At 43.3% G+C, this 22,513-nt stretch overlaps 1 protein-coding gene across 1 annotated transcript in view; it reads right to left on the bottom strand.

Annotated features, from left to right (window-relative positions):
* The window catches only part of LOC122809266 (cytochrome P450 2J4-like), a 668,981-nt gene that overhangs the window by 278,347 nt on the left and 368,121 nt on the right, over positions 1-22,513 (bottom strand). Inside the window, exon 6 of the mRNA XM_044080640.1 lies at positions 17,455-17,596. Coding sequence (XP_043936575.1) covers positions 17,455-17,596 — 142 coding nt within the window. The remainder of the gene's footprint in view (positions 1-17,454; positions 17,597-22,513) is intronic.

The following is a 22,513-nucleotide window of genomic DNA, read 5'->3' as shown; positions in this document are numbered from 1 at the left end:
AAGGTACAGGATCCTGAGGCCCAGCAATCTCGGTCTGGGAGGCCATCTGTAGTTCCAAATTTGCGGTCGCCAGGAGCTGCGTAGGCGCCTTGCTGAAAACCGGAGAACCGGCGACTGGCCTAGTAGAGGCCTTGGTATCTGGTCTGGGCCTCGGCTGCCTGTCTTTATCTTTGCGTTTTTTGTGCATTCCGGTCGTCGGTTGCTCCGACGGCATGTTGTAATTAAACTTTCTATCAAAATAATGTTGGGCGAATTCTGCCCGACGCTTAATAGTACGTTTGTTAAACCTAGCACAAAACCAACAACCAGTGACGTTGTGGTCTGGGCCTAAGCAAGGAATACAGTAAGAATGAAAATCCTTATGAGGTATTTGCTTCCCACAAGAAATGCAATTATTAACTTTGTCTGACATCGGTCTGAGGCAAGAAAAGTTTCCCCAACGGGGTACTTAGCTTTAGAGAAGACTTCGGTCTGAAATTCGATTGGAAAATCTCAGGAGTTGGTCGACCGGCACTTGCGAACTGCTTCTGCTTCGGGCACCACGTGGCAAGAAAGACTGAAGAAAATGGCGTTGGCTGCCTCTTTTATACCCCTGCCGCACTGACATCAGGGAGGAAGTGACTGCAACTGACGCCGGACCAAGACTTTGGGAAGTCGGGCCGACTGCGGGACCGTCTGACGGCAGATAACCCAAGTGTGATGACTGCAGCAGTGTAACACGATGAACATCAATATTTACATAGCAGATGGCAAGAAGTAAAGCAGAGAAGCATGTTCTTATTTTGGAACCTCATAGTGCATTATATTTATGTGTCTGATAAAACAAAGATGGATTGTGGTATCCACTACCCAGTGAGGGAGAGTTTCATGCAGAAAAATAAAGTGCATTGTGGTAAAAAGGTGTTATCAGACCTTGTTTTATTTACAGCTTTAATTCAGGTGTCCATCTTGTCTCACAAATCAAGCAATTACTGCTTCACAAGAGAACTGTTTGGGGGTGTGAAATGTTTCTACTGTCCTGTAAATGCGTCTTCATAAATATGTTCAGCTTATGTTAATAAATTTGTCAGTCTCCAAATAACTAATTGGTCCTTAGTTTCCAGTGATGTGTAAATTATATGCAGACTTTTTATTGATTTTTCAGTTGAATAGTGGCTAGTGATTCAGTCTGCACATAATGCTTATACCTAGGGATATAATGCAATCAGGTAATAAATGCAGGGAGGATTTTTGGGTCATCCATAGTAACATTCTTTCATTAGAAGGCGTAATGCCACAGGAGGAAAAATAAGGGACTAACAAAGAGAAGTTACCTAAGAATTTAATTTTAATTTAAATAAGTTAATTAGAAATGACTTATTATTGCTATAGAACCTGCTGATATTGGAAGTCAATTCACAGTCAATTTCTTCAGACAAGCAACTGTAACAGTACTGTAGTTAATAAAAGGCCATGAGACAAAATATTCTTGTGCTTATACTTGTACTGTAAGGCATGTGAGGGCAGATTTACAGGCAGCTACACAACATTTAACATGCACAGCGTAATCCATGCTGTAGTCTGATTGCCTCTCTATCTTTCCTAAGGGAGAGGAAGCTAATAAACGACAAAGATTTTGATCCACAGAGAGATGACCTTGAGTTTACAGCTGCAAAGCCTGTAAGCAATTTTGTTCTCAGACAGTAATTTTCCATGAGCTCATAATGCCTAAATGGTCCGTATGACTTCAGTGCATCAGACAAATGGATCTTCAGCCATGATAGCGTATATCATGCCTAGCCCCCTCAAGTAATCTACAGTTCTTGCTCTTTAGCAATTAAGATTAAACAAGGAGATCCTACAGGCACAATAACATTTACAGGTAATACGTTATAATGCAACAGTAGAGCAATATTTTGTACAAATGATACAGGTATCAATTGTACTGTGCAGACTGACATTACTGATAAATAATATTATCATCTATACTGTATGAATTGTATTACAAAAGATTTGTCATATTTGATTATGAAGTTAATCACTATGTGTATATTCATTAAAATCTTATGTCTGGGTCCAGGCAAGGAAAGCTGTACTGATTTATTTATCAAATTATGTTCTGCAAGATAGTTTAGAATGAAGCATTTAAAATTAATTTAAAATGTCTGGCTATAACATGTTTAACTGACTATTCTCAAACCAGACATCAATTTCACCTGCTACACTGACTCTAAAGAATGGGAATAAATTGGGTAGATTTTTTTCTGCTCAACTATATTCTTCAGCAAAAAATGCTACTTAAATAATCTCACATTTCTGATATAGGTATTGAGAATAATCTAGTATGCGAATAGCAGTCTCCAGTGACAGGGTCTTTATTTAAACAAAACAGGTAAGAGGTGTGCACATCTTTCTACAATATGGTTAGGAAGACTGCGAGGTATCACCACCAAAAGAAAAAAAATGAATTAATTTACAATTTTCTCAGACAGAGAAAGTACAGTTGTGTACACTTACCATAAATGTAGATGTTTGGGTGTATTCACTGTTGCAGTTATCACATTTGGGTTATCCCTGCCAGGGTAGCCCTTGGCCGGCCCGAATACCAGAGGCTTAGTATTTCTGCATCAGTTGCTGTCGTTCCAGGACTGATGTCAGGTCGTCAGTAGTAGAAAGTAAGGCAGCAGACGGTATTACATCAGTTTTTCTTGCCCTAACCTGTCAGGAGCCCCCAAGTGGGAGCCAGGTTCTGGTGGAAGAACTCCACTAGTAGAAAGTAAATACCAATATTTCCCTTGTAAGGAATGAGAAGAAAGAAGAGGGGGATGGAGGGAAACAGGATTGCAACAGTGAATACACTCGAACATCTACATATATGGTAAGTGTACACACCTGTACTATGTTCTTTGTGTTTCACTGTTGCAGTCATCACATTTGGGTTGATTCCCAAAGCTGAGGAAAAGGGTGGAGGCAGTCAAGGAACTAGGGGCTGGCTAGGATGCCCTGCAAGACTGCAGAGGCAAACCCTGCCCTATATTTGGAGAAGATAGGCAGGTGGTAATGTTTGGTGAAGGTGTGAGCAGATGTCCAGGTGGCAGCCTCCAGGATGTCCCTGGTGGGGACTCCTCTGAGGAAAGCTGCAGAGATGGAGGCTGCTCTGGTGGAGTGAGTCCTGACCCCCTTGGGGGGTACTTTCCATGTTGTTTGTAGCAGAAATGGATACAGTGTGCTATCCATTTGGAGATGGCTTGTTTAGAGATTGCTTTGCCCTCTGCCCCTGCAGCAAAGCTAACCAGCAATTGATCAGACTTTCTGAATGATTTAGTCCTGTCTAGACAGAATATGAGCTGTCTGTGCACATCTAGAGAGTGCAGAATCCTTTCCCCCTTGTCTGTGGGTTAGGGAAAAGGGTGGGCAAATGAATGAATTGGTTGAGAGCCACACTGGACACCACCTTGGGCATGAAGGATGGGTTACTCCTGAGGGATACCCTGTCAGCATGGAAGCTGATGAAGGGTTCCACAGCCATGAGAGCTAGCAGCTCGGAGACCCTTCTGGCTGAAGTGATGGCCAGACGGAAATCTGTTTTCAAGGAGAGAAATTTTAGCTCTGCTGAAGAGGCAGGTTCAAGGGGGCTTTTCCAACACAAAGTTAAGGTCCCAACCTGGGGTTGGTGCTCTTCTGGGTGGCCTCAAGTTGCTAGCCCCTCTTAGGAACTGCTTGATCAGAGGGTGTGAGAAAAGGAGCTGCTCAGTGGGAAAATGAGCAGAGATAGCAGAGGCATGAATTTTAATAAAGGAAAAGGAGAGTCCACTGTGTAGCAGGTCAGCTAAGTAATCCAGAATGAGAGGGAGGGAGGGCTGTGCTATATTGGCTCCCATAGCCTGAATCCAGGTGCAGAACCTTTTCCATTTGTCACCATAAGACTTCCTAGTGCTAGGGCATCTGGCCTCATGTATAACATCAAAAACCTGTTTGCTGAGGTTGACAGATTGATTGGGGGTTACGGAATTAGCCAAGCTGCCAAACTGAGTGTCTGTAGTTGGGGATGCATGAATTCCCCTTCCCTCTGGGTCAGGTTTGGAATCTGAGGGAGATGCCAAGGTGGCAGAGAGGACATTCTGCACAGCAAGGGGTACCAGTGCTGGCGAGGCCAGTCTGGAGCTATAAGAATTCTCCATGGTTCTTTCTCCTTTATTTTGAGCAGTACCCTGGGGATGAGAGGTAGTGGAGGAAAGGCATAGACCAATAGATTGACCCAGGGGAAGGATAGGGCATCCACTTTCCAAGCCATGCAGTGATGCTCCCTGGTGTAGAACTTGCTGAGCTGATGGTTGGTGTAGGAGGCAAAGAGGTCGATTTCGGGGTGCCCCATTTCTGAATTATTAGGGCGAAGGTTCTTCTATTGAGTTGCCACTTGTGTGGGTCCAGAAGATTTCTGCTTAAGTGGTCCACCAGAGAGTTGAGAGAACCTGGTAGGAATTGTGCTAACAGGTGGAGCTGCATGGCAGAGGCTGTGTGCCAAAGGGTCATGGCCAGCCTGCATAGAGGGTAGGACTGTGTCCCTCCATGCTTGTTGATATACCACATTACAGTAGTGTTGTCTGTTTTGATCAGGAGAGCCCCTGGGGAGAGAAGGGGCTTGAAAGCTATCAAGGCGTGCTGGACAGTTACCACTTCTTTTTGCTTGATGTGCAGATGGATTTGCTGTGGGATCCATTGGCCCTGTATGCAACTGCCATCCAGGTGTGCACTCCAGGCATAATCTGATGCATCTGATGCATCTGTGGTGAGGGTCTGGGTGGTGTAGGGTGGTGAGAAAGGTAGCCCTTTGTTGAAGGAGCATGCTGTTGCCCACCAAAGTAAATCTTTTCTGAGGCAAGGTATTACAGGTATAAGAGTCTCCAGGTATTGAGAGTGTTGACACCAAAGGCTTTTTAGGTACCACTGAAGTTTCCTCATATGCAGTCTGGCATATGGAAGTAGTAGAATGCAAGATGCCATGAATCCCAGAGCTTGCAGGATTTTCCTTGCAGATAGTTGGGGTCTGGTGGCTAGTTGAAAGAAGTAGGCTGCCAGAAAGGTTTGCTTTTCTGGAGTAAGGAATGACATCTGGGATGCTGTGTCCAGGCTTGCTCCCAGGAATATAATCCTTTGGGTGGGTACCCGTTTGGATTTCTTTTCGTTGATTGTGTACCCTAGGGAGGTTAGTAGGGACTTCACAAAGGTCAGGTGCTTGAGCAGCTTTTCCTGGCTGTCTGCCTGAATTAGGCAGTCGTCCAAGTATGGGTAAATCTGGATATTCCTTTGTCTGCAAAAGGCAATGGCCAGAGCCAGGCATTTTGTGAAAACTCTGTGAGCAGTAGATAAGCCAAAGGGAAGCACACTGAACTGAAAGTGCTGAGATCCTGTCCTGAAATGGAGATATTTCCTGCAAGATTCCCTGATAGAGATGTGGAGGTAGGCCTCCTTTAGGTCTAGGGTGGTTAGCCAAGCATCCTTGGAGAGTATGGGCAGCAGCTACTGGAGGGTGAGCATTTTGAATTTTGGGATCACAAGGAAGGTGTTTAAAATGGATAGACAGAGGATGGGGCACCAGGTGCCATCTTTCCTGGGTACCAGAAATAGTCTGGAGTAGAAACCTTGGCCTTTCTGTTCTGTAGGAACTTGCTCTACTGCCCTCATGGAAAGCAAGGAAAGGACTTGCTTTTGCGCCTCTGCCCACTGGTTTGGAGGCATATCTGGGAACCCTTTCGGAGTTGTAATGGTGGAGAAAGAAAATTTGTATCCCTGGGACACTATGTTGAGAACCCAGGGGTCGTTGGTAATGGTGGCCCAGGTGTTTGCATGAAAGGAGAGTTTTCCTCTTAGGAGTAAGTGGAGGTGGGCAAAGGGAGGAGGTGGGGGAGGAGAGTCATTGCAAGTTCTTACCATAAGGAGGTGGCTCAGAACTCCCTGGTTTAGAAGTGGAGGTAGTCCCACTGCTTAGATCTCTGCATTCCCTGTGGCTGTTGTCTGTGGGGTCTGGTTCCCCGGGGTCTGGGCTGAACTGACCTGGTGGGAGCAGGAAAGGACCAGTGCTTGGAGGGACAATGGCTGCTGAACCTGGGTGGCTGGATCTGTAAGAAATCCTAAGCCTCTGGTATTCGGGCCGGCCAAGGCTACCCTGGCAGGGATAACCCAATTGTGATGCCTGCAACAGTGAAACACAAAGAACATCAATAAATACTGTAGCAAACTATAAATACCCTGATTTCAACCAAACAGTTTGAAAAAACTGAAACTGAAGCAGAAGACCACCCATTCGGTACAGACTAAAGCTGGCATTAGTCATCAAATGTTCTGAAGAAAAACCTAAACATGTAGACAAAAATCAGAGGTGGAGAGGTTCAACATCAGTTATCTACTGCACTAGCCCTCTTAAACAGAGATCACATATAATGCAACACAACATTCCCATCAAAGAAAGGAAGCGTAAAGAATGCCATTTTACAACTTTTCATTCTTCTTTCTTCTGTACTCTCCGTCAAACATGCACTTCAGCAAATTTTACAGTGAAAATTTCACTGTGTGTGATAACTAATATACACTAACTTCAACACTATACATTTTGTTAAAAAACAATGTCTTCTGTTCTGACTAACTGTATTGCATTTCAACCCATCCCACCTCCCCAACAAGGTATAAATGGGTGTGACTATATTTCACTATCCCATATGGAAATTGGAGTGCCCAGTGCTCAACTGCCATGTTTTATTTGAAAAAATTCATTCATTGCTAAGTAAGCAGCATTAAGTCATCTTCAATTGATCACTTCCCACATTGTTTCCAGTCTTCCTCTTGTGAGCGATAAATGAAATTGGTTCAAATGGAGCAACACTATTCATCAGTGACATGATCATGGGGAATTTATGGGAAAGTGACTACTTTTGAGTTGGTTCAAAATGGAATCAAAGGTAGAAAGAACGATTTTGAATGGAAAGTTTGTTTTTAAAACTGGTGATACTGTGGTTTGCAAAGATTACCAAAAAGGAGTTTAAATATCATTGTAGCAATTCATCACTGAATTATCACCTGCGAATCAAGTATGCATTTATTACTCACGATGAGCCATTAATATCCGCCACATCATCAATTAAAGTTCGAGATGCCAGACTACATTACTTGAACTTCAGGAGAAGCCAAAAAAACAATGACTCATGGGAAATACAACAACATCACTAAAGCCACTGCAAGATGGATTGCTGAGAATAGTCAACCGATTAACATTGTACTGCTGAAGGTCTCCAGGACATTATTCATGTTCCCAGTGAAAATCTGTAAAGTGCTTTTCCTTCCAGGTCCATCATTAGAAATTGAATTGATGCTTTGTATGAGCAAGAGAGAGAGAGAAAATAAATCCGGTTATGGCAGGAGTTGTATTTGTAATTTTACTGGGCAGCTATTGGTAGTCCATAGCTAATGACAGCTACCTTAGCGTTACTTGTCATTTCATTGACAAAGACTGGGTTTCTCACTTCTTTGCACTGTGCCTTAAGCAAATCGAAGAACACTATTCAGAAAACTGTGCAAAGCACTTTTTATCAGTGGCGAGATCATGGGGAATTTATAAGAAAGTTGCTACTTATAGCATGGACAAATGCACATAATGTGACAGCTGCTCTAGAAAGACTGCCATTTCTTAACATGCCCTGTGCAGTACACACCCTTCAGTTGTTTATAAATAAAGCAGTTGCAGAATCTGGAATTAAGGTCTCCTAGCTAAATGGCGCAAAGTTGTGGGAAACTTTAAACACAGTCCTGCGAACAGTGCTGAGTTGATAACACAGCAGGTGCAACTGTATCAGCAATAGGACAAGTTAATTCAGGAAGCTTCCACACATTGAAATTCATCTCTTCAGATGATCAAATGACTTCTAAACAAAAAAGAAGCTGTGCTGAAAACTCTAGCGCAGCCAGGCCACACACACACACAGACTCTCTACAAACAGAGACAGAGTGGGAGAAACTGCATCTAGTATAAAAGGTTCTCAATCCCTGTTGCTATGCTACAGAATTAGTGGGAGGAGAGCAGTATGTTTCCTGCTCAATCAGGAATGGCCTTAGGCCAACTGGTACCCTAGGCAAAATGGCTCCACACTGCCCCCCCACACACACACACACACACACACCACCCAGTGCCCCCATCCTGGTCTACCTACACCAAATAAATATCGGAAAAGTGCCTCTGATAGAGAGGCACCCTAGGCGGCTGCCTAGTTAGCCTATGCCTAAGGCTGGCTATGTTCTCGATACTTCCAACCCTCTGCCACCTTGAGGTCGAAATAGTAGTATCTGATGATGAACCAGTTAGCATCATACATTTCAAAGAAAAATGTTTGATGATCTAGAACAACACAAACTGAACCTCAACCTTTTGTGGTTAAAAACTGCAAATGCACTGGACCCACATTTCAAAAATCTTAAATGCTTGTAAAAGGACAAAAGACACAAGGTTTGGAAAGCGCTAGAATTTCTTGTGGAACATTTTGATCCACATGGTGATCATCAACCAGAAAGAAGAAAACCACCTACATAGACAATGCAAATGCATGAACTTTCATCAGACTATGAAGATGAGCCCTCGATGCCTCTCTCCTCCTTTGAGAAAGCAGTTGTTGAGCAATACAGACTTGAAAAACAAATTGACATTGACTTTGATCCATTGCAATAGTGGAAGTTACACAAAGACAATTACTCAGTCCAGGCTAAGTTAGCCAGAAAATATTTAGCACCCCCAGCTACTACTGTCCCTTGTGAATGCTTGTTTTTGGTGTCTAGATATGTTGTCAATAAAAAAAAAAAAAGAACATCCCTTGAACCAACTAATGTAAAACGGGTCTGCTTAAGCATTTGGCTGAAAAACTAAAGTAAGTGACAATATCAATGCCTTGTTTTTTTTGTCGTGTCTTGTTTTTTATTCACTCTCTCTTTACATTAAAGTGCTTGACTAATATGTTTGAAGTAAAAAATGTTGCGCTTAATACAGTAAACTCACACTTGGGAACTCAAGTAAGCAGAAGTCTCAAGCAACCAGAAAAAAATTGAATAAATACAGTATAACTTCCATGTGTTGCACTTTATGCCCCCCCCCCCCCTGCAGAAATGTACCTTACGTTTTTAGAGTGTTTTAAAAAGGAAGATTGGAATAAATTCCCTCTTTCTCCAATCTAGGAACAAGTCAAACCACACAAATACTATATGGTACAGTATTAGTCAGACCTGTTTTTAAAAGTAACTCTCAAGCAACCAAAAACTACAGTTATCCGGCATCTACCAATCCCCATGGGTGCCGGCTAACCAAAGGTTTACCGTATGCAATTAATTCTGATTAAAAATTTTCATTGAGCGATTAATTATTGTGAAGCCCGTGCACTGACCAAGTAATCAAGGAGCCTCAGTCCTCATCACTAACACCAGTGAGGGGCGTCCACACTGGGAAGGATAACAAATACACACACAGTACAATACAATTTCCCTTAAGAGCACATAGAGATCACAGTCTGTCTGGGGCTGGTTTCTCCCTTTCTCTCCAGATCCCCAGTAAGACTCCCCACTAGCACAGCTATAGGGTACAGATCTCAGCCTAGTGGTCAAGCCAAAACATCCAGCACCCTCTCTGTCCAACCAGTGCTTCGTGTCCCAGCCAAAGTAGCTGACACACACACACACACACACACACACACACACACACACACACACACACACACACACACACACTTTAAGATAAGAGTTATATACAAACACACAGACGCTCCTGGGGAAGGCTGGCACAGGTTCTCCAGCTATGCCCCTTCCTGCCAATCTATAAGGTAGTACCAGCTGTCACCAACCACTAATATCAGCTACTAATAAGGCCCTTACCATAGGGCATCCAATTATTACTGTGCAATATTATTATCCTATTAGTGTGACGAACAGCAAGCTTATTTAGAGTGGTATCACTATATACATGCAATGTACTCTAGAGCTTAAATTATCTCTACACAAAACAGCCACAGTTGAAAGGTTTACAAATATGTAATAATAAATAATAAAAACACAAGGCAAATCTTCTCAATTCAACACAGCGCTAGTCAAGAGTTAAAAAATCACAAGAAAATGCTTAAAGTAATACTGCAGAATAGTCTGACATAAAGGGTCTATATTAGATTAGCGAACTGTGATTAATCGACCCCATGTAAGCGAAAGCTTACAAAACCGAACTGTCAGAACAGCAATTTTTTTCAAAGGGAAAAAAAATCGCTGTTCCAACAAAAAAAAAAAAGAAAACACTTTAAAACATGATATTAAGTGGGGGGCTTCACCCCCCACACCCCCCTACTTAAATATATCAACTCCGAGACCGCACTACAGTGCCGAAAATGGCAAACTACCAAAGCGTCCAAGGGAATTCTTTCCCAGGGAAAGAATTCGCTTACATGCCGCTTCGATATTTTGCCGTTTCGGCGTTTACAGCTCGACCAAGTCGCATTCACTAACCTGTGTCTTCGGTCAGCTGATAGGAACCAGACATAAATATAGAAAACATCTAATCTAAACTTACTATCCTACTCGCATACAGACAGATCAAAGCAAGTGCTGGTGAGTGGTCAGTTCTGAACACAAATTCAAAATGCTGTCCTTTCTTTCTCTCCTTAAACTAATAACACATTACCGCTTCACATTACATCATTCTTGACACCTGTCTGGTTTTCCCAAGCTAACAGAAACTCAGAATTTACATTTCTTTTTGTAATGTGCACCTGCAAGAAGCCACAGCAATAAAAGACATTCTATATGTAAAATCTAGCAATTAACACTGGTCTCAAAACAATAGAAGGAATGTCTTAGCCTAGACATCTTGTCTCTAAGCTCTGAGATCAAACAGTAATACAATGCTTGACTTATCAGCTTTCTTCCAGCACAGTGCACTGTGGTTACATTTTTGAAGTTCAACATTTAACACAGTTTTCTTACATTTATGAACAAGCCTGTGAATTACATTAATATAATTTTACATAGACAAAGAATTATTTACAAAGTTCTATCTAACTAGGCTGGCAACCTTCACATATATCCCCCCTGGAGAACTCAAGCTAGTTTTTCACGTGACCCTTGAGAAACATTCCTTGAGAGGGTTAGGTCTGTGAGTATACCTTACCCCATTCCCTGTCTTGAGAGCCCATCAGCATTGATGTTGCTAACCCCACTGGGTGCTGCACTGACATATCATATATTTGCAACCCTAGGCTCCATCTTAGCAACTTGGCATTTTGCTGGCTGGCTTGGTGTAATCATGTTAGGGGATTGTGATCTGTGACTACAGTAAATTTCCTTCCATACAGAAGTTTCTGCAGTGCCCATACTATGGCTAGACATTCCTTTTCTACAGCTGCATAGCATTCCTCCTTGGGTTGGAGCCTACTACTGAGATAAACCACTGGGTGCTCTTCTCTCTCTCTTTCTGAAGAAATGTGGCTAAGTACAGCCCCTACCCCTTGGTTCGAAGCATCCAAATGCACAAAAAATTATTTGCTGTAATATGGACTGACTAACACAGGGGGCCCTCCCAAAGCTTCTTTAAGTTTCTGGAATGCCTGCTCACATGCCGGGGTCCACACTACCTTATCTAGCCTGTTTTTCCTTATCAGGTCTGTGAGGGGAGCAGCTATGGCACTATAACTGGGCATGAACTTTCTGTAGTACCCTGCTGTCCCTAAGAATGCCCTCACCTGCTGTTTGGTAACAGGTGCAGGCCATGCCTGAATGGCTTCCACTTTGGCAGGTTCTGGCCTGATCTTACCACTCCCCACTCTAAGTCCCAGGTAGGAGACTTCTGCCATACCCACCTGACATTTGCTGGGCTTAATGGTCAACCCTGGTCTCTGTAGTTTGCCCAGCACCTCCCTGACATGCTGAAGGTGCTCCTGCCAGGAATGGCTGTAGATGGCAATATCATCTAGGTAAGCAAGGGCAAACCCTCCTGCTAGGATATTATCTACCAGCTTCTGGAAAGTCGCTGGTGCATTTTTCATCCCAAAGGGCAGCTTTGTGAACTCATACAAGCCAAAATGAGTCACAAAGGCTGACCTCTCTAGCGCTGGGAGTCAAGGACACCTGCCGGTAACCCTTGGTAAGATCAATGGTGGTAAGACACTTAGGCCCACCCAGCTGTTCTAAGGCCTCATCTGTCCTAGGCATGGGGTAAGCATCTGACTCTGTGTGATTATTTAATTTCCTGTAGTCCACACAGAACCTGGTGCTGCCGTCCTTCTTGGCACCAGCACCACTGGGGAGACCCAGGGACTGTTGTACTCTTGAATTACCCCTAGTTCCAAAATCACCTGTATCTCCACCCTCAGAGTCTGTTTGGCTCTCTCAGGCACCCTATAAGGGGCCTGCCTAATAGGCCTTTGGGGTCCTGTATCCACCTGGTGCTGCACCAGGTGAGTGCACCCTGGTTTCCCAGTGAACATGTCCCCAAACTCCTGTAACACTGCTCAGATTTCTCGAACCTGGGTAGGAGATAGCTGCTGGGACATTGCTACCCCTTCCACTGCGGTGTCAGTCCGAGCCTCACTAAGTAGATCAATCCCCAGATCTCCCTCAAACTCCTCCTGCAGTCCACTGCAAATACTCAGCACAAGGGCCTCCCTATCATGGTAAGATTGCATCATGTTAACATGGTACAATTTGTGCCTCTGCCTTCTGCCTAGCAGTTCTACCATGTAGTTAACATCACTTACCTTTCTTACTATCTGGTGGGGTCCCTCCCAAGCTGCTCGCAGCTTGTTGTGTCTGACAGGAATGAGAACCATTACCTACTGCCTTAGAGCATACTTTCTAGTTAGAGCATTCCTGTCATACCAGACCTTTTCCTGCTGTTGGGCTTCTGCCAGGTTCTCCTGGGCCAAGCCCATGAGTTCCCTGAGCCTTGTCCTGAAGTTTAGGACATATGCCACAACAGACTCCTTGTGGGATTTACGCTCACCTTTCCACTCATCATGAACAAAATCTAGAGGTCCCCTTACCCTATGTCCATACAGCAACTCAAAGGGTGAAAAACCTATGGATTTCTGGGAAGCCTCTCTGTAAGCAAACAACAGATGGGGCAAATATTTGTCCCAAGCCCTCTTAAACTGGTCTGCAAATGCCCATAGTATGGACTTGATAGTAGAGTTTAACTTCTCAACAAGACCATTATTCTAGGGATGGTAGGGGGGGTGACCTTCAGGTGCTTCACCCCACAGTACTTCCACAGATAAGCCAGCAGGTCTGTCATGAAATTGGCACCTCTGTCAGTCAGTATTTCTTTTGGGAAACCTACCCTGCTGAAAATCTCTAACAAAGCATTTGCCACCTTTTCTGCCTCAATGAAGGACAGAGACACTGCTTCAAGATATATTGTAGCATAATCTACTACCACTAGGGTATGCTTTTTCCCTCTGGAACTTGGGGTACTCATAGGCCCCACAATATCCATACCTACCCTCTGAAATGGTTCCTCAATCATTGGCAAAGGCATCAAAGGAGCTTTCACCTTGTCTTCTGCCTTGCCTACCTTTGGCACTGCTCACAGGTCCTGCAGTACTCTACATCTCTGGAAATTCCAGGCCAATAGAAGTTCTGCATAATACATCTCTTTGTACATTTTATGCCCATATGACCTGCAAAGGGAATATTATGGGCTATGGCTAGAAGTGCCATGCAGTAGGCTCTAGGCACTACCAACTGCTGTATCCTCTCACCTTCTAGCTCTCCCTCAGGCTTCCACTCTCTATACAGTAACCTTTTGTCCCAGTACACAGGTTCCCCCTTCCCTTGAGAATCAGGTGCCTCACTAGCTACCTGCCTCAGGCCTTGCAATGTAGGGTCTGAGAGCTGAGCCTGTCTCAACTCCCTCTTTTTTACCCTTCCCAGCTCCCCTTCCACAGGAAGTCTGGCATCCTCTGATAGTGGTGCCTCACTGTCAGCCTGGGTACTACTACTCACCTCTACTTTTGCAGTCACTCTGTCCAAGGGAACATCAGTACCCACAAGCAGCTGTCTCTCACCTTCAGTTTCATTGCTACAGAGTAGCTCTCTCCATGAAATAACCACCTCACCAGTCCTGGATGCAAGTATGTGGTCTGACTGGGTCTCCCACATGGCTACCAGACCCACATGCTTGTCTTGAAGCCTGACTGCATGTAACTGCATAAGCACATTATACTGCCTCATCAACATCCTTCCCTATCAGGACATCTGCAGGATGGTAGTTTAGTACCCTTGTTGTCTCAAGATAACCTACTGCTGGCATTTTGTCCTTCCCATTTACTGGCTCTCTCATCTTTTGTCCCCACCTTGCCTCCGTGGACATCTATATGCCACATGGCCTCACTGGTTGCATTCAAAACATTTAACCCTAGGTCCTGGATGTCTACCTGGACTAGTGGCTTTCCTTTCTACTGACAGTTTCTGTTGGGGCAGTCTGGGCTACCCACCATGTGTTCCTTTAGATCCATGAGCAGTAATGGGTCCCTTTCCTGTGCAGGGATGCCATGCTTGCTAGGTATAGGTCTCCCTTCTTCCCCATTTCATCTGAAGTAGCACATTTGTCTATCAGCTAACCAGATCCTCATGTCCTCAGCAAAGTGCTGAGGACTTGTTCCCTCACCAAAAGGTCTACCAGCCCTTCGACTTGATATCCACTCACCCATCTATGAAAATAAGTGCTCAGTTCAGCAACATATTTACACACATTTTCATCTGCCTTGCATCTATGCTCACAAAGCTTTTTCCTATAAGTTTCAGATGTTAGCTTAAAAAATTCTAGTAGATCATTTTTAACAGCAGTATAATCAAAAAATTCACGATCAGAAAGTTTAGACAACACAGTTACAGCTTTACCATGATGTAAGGGGGGTCAGAAACCATACCCAGAGCCTTTGGTCAACATCATACTGTTTACATACCCTCTCAAACATATGAATGAAACTATCAAAATGATCCCTGTCTGTAAACTGCAGAAGAAATTTACTGACATTTTGTGCTTTTGGGGTCCAGTTACTCCCTTCCAAATTACCTCCATGACTCTGGCGAGTCAGCTTCTCCTTTTCAAGCTGCCTCTGCCTCTCCTTTTCCTCAGCTTCCAGGCATAGCAGTTTCTCATTCTCCTCAGCCTGTAGATGTCTCAGTCTCTCTGCTGCTTCTGTTTCCAAATGCCTGGCCTCCAACTCACATCTCTTTAGCTCCAGATGGACTTTTAAGTCTCTGCAAAAAGGTTGAGCTGTCCATTCTCTGAGTGTTGTACACCTCCACGGCCAGTCTGATCATCCTCCTGATGGCTGTTTTCTGATGCAGCTGTGACCAAAGCTGCAATCCTGTCTGCCTTAGTTAAGTTTCCATGCACCAGACCCTTAGCCTGGCACATCACAGCCAACTGGCTCCTTGTCAGCTTGCCATACTCCTCTGCTGACATGCTTGCCTGCTCTCCCTGACTAACTAAGCTAACAAAAGAAATAAAACAATTGTGATCTGAACTCTGAATATTCACTGCATGGCTGATTTAGACTATAAAATCACCTTCAGTGATCACTGTACACAAGCTACAGGAATTCACTATCCACACCACTACAAGGCAATTGTCATCCAATTAATATGTGGTGTGGATATCCCACCACTGCCAACCAATTAATATGTGATGCCCGTGCACTGACCCAGTAATCAAGGAGCCTTAATCCTCACCACTAACACCAGTGAGGGGCGTCCACATTGGGAAGGATAACAAATACACACATAGTAAAGTACAGTTTCCCTTAAGAGCACACAGATATCACAGTCAGTCTGGGGCTTGTTTCTCCCTTTCTCTACAAATCCCCAATAAGACTCTCCACTGGCACAGCTATAGGGTACAGATCTCAGCCTAGAGGTCAAGCCAAAACCTCCAGCACCCTCTCTGTCCAATCAGTGCTTCGTGTCCTTGCCCAAGTAGCTGACACACACACACACACACACACACACACACACACACACACACACACACACACACACACACACACACACTAAGATATGAGTTATATATAAACACACAGATGCTCCTGGGAAAGTCTGGCATAGGTTCTCCAGCTATTCCCCTTCCTGCCAGTCTATAAGGTAGTACCAGCTGCCACCAACCACTAATATCAGCTACTAATAAGGTCCTTACCATAGGGTGTCCAATTATTACTGTGCAATATTATTATCCAATTTGTAAGTGTGATGAACAGCAAGCCTTACTTGGAGTAGCTTTGTGCAATATCAGTATATACATGCAGTGTACATTAGAGCATAAATTATCTCTACACAAAACAACCACAGTTGAAAGGTTTAAAAATATTTAATAATAAATAATAAAAACACAAGACAAATCTTCTCAATTCAACACAGTGCTAGTCAAGAGTTTGGAAATCACAGGAAAATGCTTAAAGTAATACTGCAGAATAGTCTGACATAAAAATAGAAAACTGCTAAACTTACTACTTTCTATTTCTTAAGAGAAACAGTACAGTCTAAGATCCTACTTACATACAGACAGAGCAAAGCAAGTGCTAGTGAGTAGCCCGTTCTGAAGACAAATGCAAAATGCTGTTCTTTCTTTCTGTCCTTAAATTGTTAACACAGTACTGCTTCACATTACATCATTCTTGACACCTGTCTGGTTTTCCCAGGCTAACAGAACTCAGAATTTACATTTATTTTTGTAATGTGCACCTGCAGGATGCCACAGCAATAAAAGACATTATATATGTAAAATCTAGCAATTAACTCCAGTCTCAAAACAATAAAAGGAATGTCTTAGCCCAGACATCTTGCCTCCAAGCTCGGAGATCAAACAGTCCTACAATGCTTGACTTATCAGCTTTTTTCCAGCAGAAAGCACTGTGGTTACATTTTTGAAGTTCAACATTTAACACAGTTTTCTTTCATTTGTGAACAAGCCTGTGGGTTACATTAATATAATTTTACAATGACATAGAATTATTTACAAAATTCTGTCTAGCTAAACAGGAAGCCTTCACAATTATGGTTAAATATTTTAATGGAACAGCAGCCCTAAAAATGATGTATTCCTTACAACCACGACTACAAAAACAAATAAAAAGAAAAATAAAGTGATAAAGCTCCATGGCTAGACATTTTGCCATTCCAGCTCCTGTAATTTCTCAAGCTTTTTTACAGTCCTGCAATCTACACTTCCTCATGACTACATATAGTTTTAAGGTCATAGTACACAGTCCTCAGAATGCAGGTATGCCTTTACTTCTCAGAACTGAGCATTATTTACTTTTGAGGATATATTTAATGTCATGTGTGTAATAACTGATTATAAATGCACCTAATGCTTCCACTATGCGAAGAATATAGCCATGAAGTAGATAAAAAGCACAGGCAGACAGTTATGAACACATTTATTCTTCCACATGTCCTACTTACTCTGGATCTCAGGATATGCTGCCATATAAAGAAGTCCCCATCTTAATGAAGATGATGTTGTTTCTGTACCAGCCAGAAAAAGGTCTGCAGTAGACACTGCAAGATTCTCATTATGGAAAGTAGATTCTGAGTTTGACTTTTGCTAAGGATCAAAACAAAAATGTACTTTTACTAACAAAAACATCTGGATGAAAATCATAAAATGTTAGCAGCAAAAGTGTTGTCTTTTAAAGTACAGAGTCAGTGTACATAATAAAGGGTTACACAGCAGGGATAGCAAGTTGTCTAAGGAAACTTCTGAGGAAATAAACTGGATCTGAAGTAACTATTCATGAACCGATGCACGTGTGAGCATGTGTACATACATTATGACATATGTGCACACACACAAATGAACTACAGATAAACTAAACATGCTTAAGTAAGATGGAGAAGGAATGCATACGTATGCAATAATTTAAAGACATACCAGGGTACATAAACAAATCAAGTTTCGAGAAGCCCTGAAAAGGATCATATAATTTTAAACATAAAACAGGCTTAAAACTCCAATATTGTTTACCTCAAGACAAAGCAAACAAGGAACACCTCGGAAGTCTTATAAGGACATCCTGATACTCAATTATCATAACAATAATACAATACAGATAGGATGCCTGACAAATGCTTGCATGACCCAAGCATCTATGTGAGGTATACTCGGAAAGTAAATGAACACTCATTAATATTATAGGGTCAATATCTTCTAACAATGAGGTTATGTCACCTATTTTACATTGATGATTTGACCAATTGAATACAGAAACAGTTTTGTTTGGTATCAGTGAGAAACATGGACAAGTTATAAAGGACAGAATTATTTTTACCTGTATGATAACCCCTTAAAAAATTTCACATGAGAAAAGCTTAGCTATACTGAAACTGCAGTCTATTAGACGTTAAAATAAGGTGATCTTATTTGGACATACGAAATATCCAAGAATTAAATATTTACTTATTTTACATTTGTTTACTGGGAAAGTCCATCTGAACAACAGTCCTTTTGTCAGTGGAAGCCCGGGGAGAAAAGCTCCACATTATACTATGGTAGTACAACAAGGACAATGAATGCATACATGAAAATATACAAAATATTCTCAAAGGTTGTATAATATACCAAAGTAGAAAGGATACAAAGTAAAGGTAAAATAAGTTAATAATAGTTTGATTATAAGTTTTGATATACATTATCTTCTGTGGTTAACACTGTTGAAGGAGCTAAACAGTAAATTAATTAGAAATTGCATACTAAAGACAAAATATTACCCTGGAGTGGAAAAGGAGCAAAACCATGTGTTAGAAAGGTGGACTTTTAGAGCTCTTTTAAATTCTGTAGTAAATGTTTTGTTGATTAGGCTAGAGGGTAGGGAATTCCATCTTGTGGCTATATAGGTAGAGTATAGGGATTCCCCTGCAGTTATTGGCCTTAGAGACTTCTAATAGGTGCTTGTTATTGGAGCGTAGTACTCTTATTACCAATGTATGACTGGAGTAAATTACTTAGCACAGAAGTTTTTTCTGTGTTGTGTAGAATCTTATGGGTTTGTGTTAGCTGGTTATACAGAAGGAGATGACCAAATTCTAGCCATTGTAGTTGTTTTAGAGCTACATAATGATGTGTTTTATGGGAAGCGGTGGCAAACTTGGCAATTTTATTGTAGCAAGCTTCTAGTTTTGCGATGTCTGTTTTTCTTAGGTTAGTGAGACCTGGGGAGGCACAAGTGAGAGTGGAGAGTAGGTGTGCGAGTGCCATTTTTTCTTTGGTTGTTTTTGTTAGAAAGGGTTTGTTCCTATATAGGAGCCAGAGTTTTTTGTGGACATTTTTATGGTTTGTGCAATGTGAATGTCAAATCTTAAGTTACAGTCTATCTCTATTCCTAGTAGTTTGGTGTGATTTACAGGTGAGATAATGGTGTTATTTGTGGATACTATGTTGAAAGGAAGGGAAGGTGATGTGTATCTAGTTGGGTGGAAAATAAGAAGTTATGTACTCACCATAATGTTCCATCTGAGTAGATAAACTTAATTTGTCAGCAACCTGTGGGTATCGGATCAACTTCGGATCCGACCTGGCAGTTTTCAACAGCTTAGATCCGAGCTCCTAGCTCCTCCCTCTACCCATAAACCCCTGCCAACCCTGAATGACCTCAGATCAAGTTTGCCCCCAAGCAGCAACTGCTACAGATTTACCAATTTCAAATGTCATCTCTGAAGACAGCAAAAGTGAATGATGGAAGGTCAGGGGGAAGGAGGGGGGGATGGTTGCTGACAAATGAAGTTTATCTACTCAGATGGTGAGTACATAACTTCTTAATCTGAAGTAGTTAACTTCATTTGTGCAGCAACCTGTGGGACAGAGTCCCCAGCTATCTGAATCTTGGGCGGCCATCATGGAAGGATGTTCCGGAACACTGCAGAGCCAAAGGATGCTCTCCCCCTCTGGAGATAATGTCCAGCTTATAATGGTTGATAAAGGTATGAGATGAGGCCCAAGTGGCGGCCGAACAAATATCATCTAAAGGAACCCTGGATCTAAAAACAGCAGAGGTAGACATAGATCGGGTAGAGTGGGCACGGACTCCCTGAGGCGCGGGCCTACCAGAACTTTCATAAGCCAAAAGAATACATTGTGAGATCCATCGAGACAACGTAACTTTGGATACTGATTTGCCCAAATTCTTTTTGGCAAAGGAGACGAACAACTGGTCGGAATGCCTATGACCAGATGTCCTGTGAATATAGAATCGAAGTTGTCTATGCACATCCAACAAGTGTAATTTGTATTCTCCTTTGTTGTGATAGTTGGGAAAGAAGACTGGCAGGTTAATGGACTTGTTGATATTAGATTCAGAAGCAACCTTAGGGAGAAAGGAGGGATTGGTCCTGAGGTAGACTCTATCCTTGTGGAAGGTTAGATACGGGGGTTTGACACAAAGGGCCTGAATTTCAGAAACTCTTCTGGCAGAGGTGATGGCGACGAGAAAGGCAGTCTTCCAAGACAAATACTTGAGTTCCACTGAAGCTGCAGGCTCAAAGGGGGGAGCTGTCAAAGCATGAAGCACTAACGACAAATCCCACAGAGGTACCACTTCCTTTACCGGAGGTCTGAGCAGGAAGGTGCCCTTCAGGAAGGTCTTGCACAACTTAGAAGTGATCAAGGGATGCAGATCATGTCCGACATGGTAGTGAGAGATAGCTGCTAGTTGAACCTTGACAGTGGAACAGCTAGCTCCCTGGTGAAATAATCCTGATAAGAAGTCTAGCACCACAGGTAAAGGAGCTGTGAAGGGATCCAAGTTTTGACGTTCTGCCCAGATAGAGAAACATCTCCATTTGCTACTGTAAACCTTCCTAGTAGAAGGCTTATGGGCTGCAACTAGAATAGCTTTGACTGGTGAAGAGATGCCGGGAGTCCTGGCTAGGAGTGGAACTGGAGCAGCCAAGCTGTGAGCTTGAGGATGTCCAGGTTCGGGGTCAGCAGACCCAGAGGGTGGGAGATCAGATCAGGGAGGGGATCTAGAATCCAAGGAGGATTCAACAGATGAGACCAAAGATAAGGAAACCAGGTTTGATGAGGCCAGAATGGGACAATGAGGATAATCCTGCTCCCCAACCGACTGGCTTTCTGTAGAAACGTTAGCATCAGGGGGAGAGGTGGATAAGCATAAAGCAGATATGGAGGGCAAACATGCACCAGAGCGTCTCTCGGGGATTCCCCGACTTGGGGAATTAAAGCGAAATAGCTGTTGCATTTGGTGTTTGAAGGAGAGGCGAAAAGATCGCAACAGGGCTGCCCCCATTTGGTAAAAATCTGATTTGCTACATGTGGATTGAGAGACCACTCATAAGGGGAAAGGATGGTGTGACTGAGTTTGTCTGCCAGGATGTTGGACCATCCCGGAATGTGTGTTGCAATGAGAAAACGGTTGGTGGAGATTGCCCATTCCCACACTCTCATGGCCTCTCGACAGAGCGGGTAAGACCTGGTTCCCCCTTGTTTGTTGATGTACCAGACAACTGACATGTTGTCCACCTGGATCGCAATCGTCCCTACAGGAAGAAGGTCCTGAAATGCTTGCAACGCTAACAGCACTGCCCTCATCTCTAGGACATTGATATGCAAAAAGGTCTCCGTATTGTTCCATGTGCCTTGGACAGTCCTGCCCGAAGAGTGCCCCCCCCCCCACCCGAGGTGAGAGGCGTCCGTGATCACTGTGGCCAGGGGAGGGGCCATAGAGAAGGGGCGTCCCATGTGGAGATCCGGAGATTGTAGCCACCACACGAGAGCCCTCTTGCAAGCCCTGCTGAGGGAAATGGGATGACTCAGAGGGTAGTGAAGAAAAGACCACTGGACTTGGAGGGTCCACTGTAGGACCCTCATGTTGAGACGTGCCATAGGTAACAAGTTGATTGCCGCTGCCATAGAGCCTAGAGCCCTCAAGACCAACTCCGCCGGAGGAGATGAAGATAGAAGGATGGCCCGCACATGAAACCTCAGGGTTTGAAGTCTCTCTGGGGTTAAGAAGGCTACAAGATTGATTGTGTTTAACCTGGCCCCGATGAAATCTATGACTCGGGTTGGGGTGAGAGCAGATTTGTCTATATTTATTGTGATCCCTAGCCAGGGAGCAAGGTGAAGAAAATGATCCCTGGCTGTACAGAGTAGATGCCTTGTCGAGGCGGTCAGGAGCCAGTCGTCCAGGTACAGAAAAACCTGTATTCCCTGGAGCCTCAGGTGGGCTGCTATCACTGCTAACACTTTGGTAAACACCCTGGGGGCTGAGGTGAGACCAAAGGGGAGAGCCCTGAATTGGTAATGACTGGCCCCTAGCCGGAAGCAGAGAAACCTCCTGGATCGTCTGTCCATTAGAATATGGTAGTATGCATCCTTGAGGTCTATCGAGCACATCCAATCGTTCTCCCGTAATAGGGGGAGAATAGATTGAAGAGTGACCATCCAGAACTTTTCTTTGTTTACTGAAAGGTTCAAAAGGGAGAGATCGAGGATTGGCCTCAAGTC

This window comes from Protopterus annectens, chromosome 8.part0, assembly GCF_019279795.1.
Source record: "Protopterus annectens isolate FY-2018-M chromosome 8.part0, PAN1.0, whole genome shotgun sequence".
NCBI classification, from domain to species: domain Eukaryota; kingdom Metazoa; phylum Chordata; order Ceratodontiformes; family Protopteridae; genus Protopterus; species Protopterus annectens.
Note: the sequence above shows the minus strand (reverse complement) of the source record. Positions and strands in the feature narration are given on the sequence as shown.